At 36.7% G+C, this 4,902-nt stretch overlaps 1 protein-coding gene across 1 annotated transcript; it reads right to left on the reverse strand.

Moving 5' to 3' along the window:
- Positions 1-433: 433 nt before the first annotated feature.
- Positions 434-2,667, reverse strand: LOC109210339 (ribosomal RNA processing protein 1 homolog). Its single transcript, XM_019373738.1, has one exon. The coding sequence runs from the start codon at positions 2,495-2,497 to the stop codon at positions 668-670; it is 1,830 nt and encodes a 609-aa protein (XP_019229283.1). The 5' UTR covers positions 2,498-2,667; the 3' UTR covers positions 434-667.
- Between the last annotated feature and the right edge of the window lie 2,235 nt (positions 2,668-4,902).

Below are 4,902 nucleotides of genomic sequence, written 5' to 3' on the forward strand. Positions count from 1 at the left end.
TCAAAGCAAATGAAAGATCTACGTTACCTAACTTATCAAAAGAGAAAAAAAAAGATGTATGAAACCTAGCACAAAAAAGTTAATACTCATGCTCATAAAATGTGAAACTAGCAAGCTACCGAGCTTTGTTAAGTATTAGAGATTGACTACGAGATCCACTTAAAGGTTCTATTTATGCTGACAAGGCAAACGAGGAGAACAAAGATCTTAGGTTTCATTGGAATTGGTCCCCTTCAACTCTTTACATGGTTCAGGAGAGCAGAAATATACGTGAAACAGTGATCCCACACAAAACAGTGTTTTTAAAAGCGAACAACGCGATAAAGGGACAAGGGCCATGAGGCTTGAAGCAAGACGCGAGAAGAAATCAAACGCTTCTCTGAAGTGAAGTGCACAATTTACGGAAAATCAGAAAATACCAAACATACATGAATTTAGAACTGCAAAATTAAATAACCCGATGGATGTATAAAAACAGAGTAGTTCCAAGACCAACTTTAAAACACATTTTCTCGAAGTAACGTTATGTTTAATCAAAGAAAAGCTACCAAAAATCCTATGCATAAGACATATGAAGTCTCAAATGGGATTAAGAAAATCTCAAAAAACACAAAAGAGGATTACAAAGAAGAAATTAGTGAACAAGCACCTGCCAACTTAAACTTTACTAAGCAGACATAGCTCTCATCTTTTTCAGTCGCTTCATCGCAGGGGAGATAGTCCTCAGTATCTTGCGGCCTTTCTTTTTCTGTTTCATCTTCCTTGTGCATTGTGCCATCTCTCTTATGGGGCCGGGCGGCACCCCCTTCTTCAAAGCACTACCTCGGGGAGTAAGAGTTGGTGGCAACCGTAAGCTTTGTGGAGGCATTGGACTGTTTGGTTTCCATACCAGGTTGTTCTTCATAGAAAACCTAACCTTCTTTGCACTTTTCTCTGCACTCTTTGTGGCATCATGACCTTCACCATTTATGACAGGGATACAAGACTCTGCTCCCTGAGTGTTTTTTCCTCTCTTTCTCTTCTTTTTCACAGAAATTGTAGGTGTGTGAGATGAATTATCATCATCGCTGTCGTCGTCATCTAAACCAACCTCAGCAGCAACCTTTTCAAACTGCATTTGAAGATTTGAAATCACATCTTCATTAAAAGTCACTTTGTTCTCAATGTCCGGCTCAGAATTGGAACTATCACCAGTAGCAGTAATCATATTCTCCTCTTTGTAGCCGCTAGAGCTTTTCTCCACAATAGAGGAATTATCTGAAAGCCCACTTTTTTTCTTTTTCTTCTTCCCCCTTTTACTACCACTCTCGAGCTCATTAGACCCATTTTCCTCAACTAAAGTGTCATTCTCAGAAACCTTTTTCTTCTTTTCTTTCTTCTTCGCCTTTTTACCGCTTCCATCCTCTGCTCTCTTCACCTTCTTGCACTTCCTTAATGTCTCATCGCCTGATTCTTCCTCATTCTCATCTTTAGCCACTTCGGAATCACACGCTTCACCACTCAAACCATTCTCAATTGGTATTAATTGAGGCACCTCTTCTCCATCATCAACAACCTCATCGACGTCAGGCAGACTAATTTCAATCCCTAAAGCTTCAAACTCCTTCTCCAACCTCAAGAACTCCTCGTGCAACTTCAAAGCCACCTTCCTATTACCTTGAACACAATCCACAGACGAACCTACTTCAAAAAGCTTCCCCGAAAACCCCATTTTCAACGCAATAACCCCAAATGCCACACCACCATAGCTCTCACCACCCTCCTCCACACCTTCCTTTCTCCTCTCCAACAAACTCCTCCCCATCTTCAACAACTCCTCAAAAACACAACTTTTAACTTTCCCAACCATAATTTTATCCTCAGACTCCCCCATCACACTCAAAAAGGGCTTAAACAAACAACCAACCACATCATCACGAACCGGGACACAACATCCTTTTAGCTCATCAAGAAAAACAGAGGCAATATGATAATTAACCCCGTGACCCAACAACTTATCCGTCGCCAAAAACGCATTATTCTCCAAAACCTCAACACACTTCCCCATAACCTCCAAATCCCACTTACATTTCTTCATCAACTCAAACACTGAACCGACAAACTTTCTAATAAGTAAGTAAAACTTGTCCAATCTTAAATGGTCAATACCATTCCATTCGCGACGAAGGGTAATCAAGAAAGCAGAAAAATAATGGAAGCAAATACCTAAATCAAGATTTTTTACCAGAGAGCAGATGCGGTCGATGAGCAGAGCTTGAGCAGGGGCTTTATCGGAGTGCCAAAGGCAGTAGAAAAGGCCCTTCCAAAGCTTCTTCATATCATCATCGGCGAGCTGAGTTGTTTGTGTTACGAGCCATGTTTGAAGATGTGCGAAGGCTTTTGACCTTATGGAAGCGTTGCATGAAGCTAAATGCTTTATTAAAGAAGTGCCTTGTGTTGCGTCAAGAAAGGTTGTTTGGGGTTTGATTTTCGATTCTCTGAGCCTCTTCTTGCTCATTGTTCAAGATCTGGAGAAGAAGTGAAGCTTTCCTTAGGTTCTTGGACGGGAGTCGGAGGAAGGGTTTTGGGGGAAAAAGAGAAAGCTTATAGTCGTATGCTCCGATATAAAAACCTAGGGCTAAATTTGGGAGGAAATAATTGTTCTTTTTCTTTCGTCCCGTTTCCTTTTTTTTCCTCTGGACTGGAAAAGGCAGCTAAAGAAGAAGAGGGCTTTCAGGACTAATTTTGCAACTTCAAAAGGGTTTAAAAGTAATCTGTTTGTTTCAATTTAAAATTTTACAACTTCAAAAGGGCTTCCTCCAATTTTATTTAGTTTTAAAAGTAAAATATAAGTATTATTATTACTAATTACTAATATGCTCTCTGTTTTAATTTAACTGATACATTTTCCTTATTAGTTTGTTCCAAAAATAATGACACATTTATTATAAAACAATAAAAGAAGAAGATTAAGAGTATTGCAGAGAAAAGTATGGAGAGAGAATTCTTATTGATTTGGGATTAATTACAATGGAATAGAACCCCCTCTATTTATAGGAAAAAAGTGACTTAGCCACCAAGTAACAAACCTTAAAATCTCTATAAAATATAGACATTCACCTTAAATAGAGTTCTATTTATAAAACTCCCCCTTGAATGTCTATTCAAAAGATAATGTGCCTCGTTAAAACCTTAACTAAAATAAACCCCAGTGGAAAAAAATTCTAGTGAAAGAAAAAGAGTACACATAAAAACAATACGCCTTCTGGTTGCCTCGTTAAAAACCTTACAAGGAAAATCCAGTGGGACAAAATCTTATAAGGGAAAAAGAGTACAACGCGTATTAACTCCCCCTTATGAGAGCATCAATTCACATCCTTGAGCCTTCGCATTCAAATCTTGTGCACCATCTTCAAAAGATCGTAGGTAGAGATTTGATAAACAAATCAGCCATATTAACTTGAATGAATATATTCCACCTTGAAATCATCATACTTGATAGATGTGTAATGTCTTCATATAATGTCGTGGAATAGCCTTTTCAATATTTCCATAGAGGTACTTTCGCTATCACATTATCATGCTTATAGTTATAGCAAGATACATATGTGGACAAATTGCACTTAGGATGTGGTACTTCAGGACCAAAAATAGTATATGCTTCAAGAAATTTAAATCATCCAGGGATTATCATATAAGTATAGTCAAATAAGCTATATAAATAGACTTTGGATGCATATCAAGTTGGTATGTCATTCCAGACATGTAAGATACATGAAAGTGATTGCAAACACACCATTGACTTTAGAGTGTTTGCACTTAATGTCCAAAACTACATGTCTTTCATATGAAATCAATTCTATTCGAATTGTGTCTCTTTCATTTGGCCAATATTTTTGTATCTGTATTCGAGAGACTTAAGATCCCCATCTATAATTAGCGCTATCATAGATGTTGTCAACGAACATTTTATATCGGTTTCAATATTTTTTTCATTCTTATTTTTAGGTACCTGAACCTCTCCTGAGATTTTATGAAGTATTATGCCATGTGATCTTCTAGATCACTTGCCTCCTTTATTATGATCATTTTGATCATTTGCTCATCTTCTTTATCAAGAAGTTTATTTGAAACTAATTTGTCTATACGCTTTAAGCGTACCATAGACTTTGTCCTTTTAAGTCTTAATATGAGCATTTGCAATGAGAATATAGTTACTTTCTTTGGGTCAGCAAATGTGTCATGCTTTGCAATATATTGCAAATGAATTATCTTTTTATGAGCTTCAAGTTCATATTAGTTTATTCGAGGAATCTAGATGTACACATGATAACTCATTCCACGTAACTTTTTCTCAACTGTTTATCCTGTCTCCCGCTCATGTTAGAAAAACTAACTTACTTTCTGAACTTTGAAAATCCACCTTTGTGCGTTATGGTATTAACTAAAATACACACTGCACATCAATAATAAGAAGATGGAGTTATTTGGTTCCTGACCCCGAACCACTCGTGAGAGGAGAATGTAATATGCTTTCGCATATAACGTATATCAAACTGATATATATAACTTTATTTTCATAAATAATAGTTTAGCTATTAAGTGGAGGCACTCAATAAACTAACTGTGATGTAAACCAACTTATCAAGATAAACTGTCTTGAATAAAAAATATGGAAATTATGCTCTAAATTAAATTACTGAGCAAGTTACCTTGGAAACACCAGCTTGCGGGCTAATAATAATCACACATGTAACCATCTCACAAATGCATCTTATGTGGTATTGTGGCAGGTGAATGTGCCCATATTCACTTTTGATATTTCCAGCATTCATGGGTTCAATCCCAATTTTAGTTGGTCTATAAATTAATAAGAACAAGCAACATAAGAGAATTCGTAAAGAACTTTCTAGTTCTTTAATA

The sequence above is a fragment of the Nicotiana attenuata genome, unplaced genomic scaffold, assembly GCF_001879085.1.
Source record: "Nicotiana attenuata strain UT unplaced genomic scaffold, NIATTr2, whole genome shotgun sequence".
Lineage (NCBI taxonomy): Eukaryota > Viridiplantae > Streptophyta > Magnoliopsida > Solanales > Solanaceae > Nicotiana > Nicotiana attenuata.

Excerpts from the sequence above, each read along its gene's own strand:
- LOC109210339 (XM_019373738.1), bottom strand. The coding sequence starts at position 2,497 with ATGAGCAAGAAGAGGCTCAGAGAATCGAAAATCAAACCCCAAACAACC.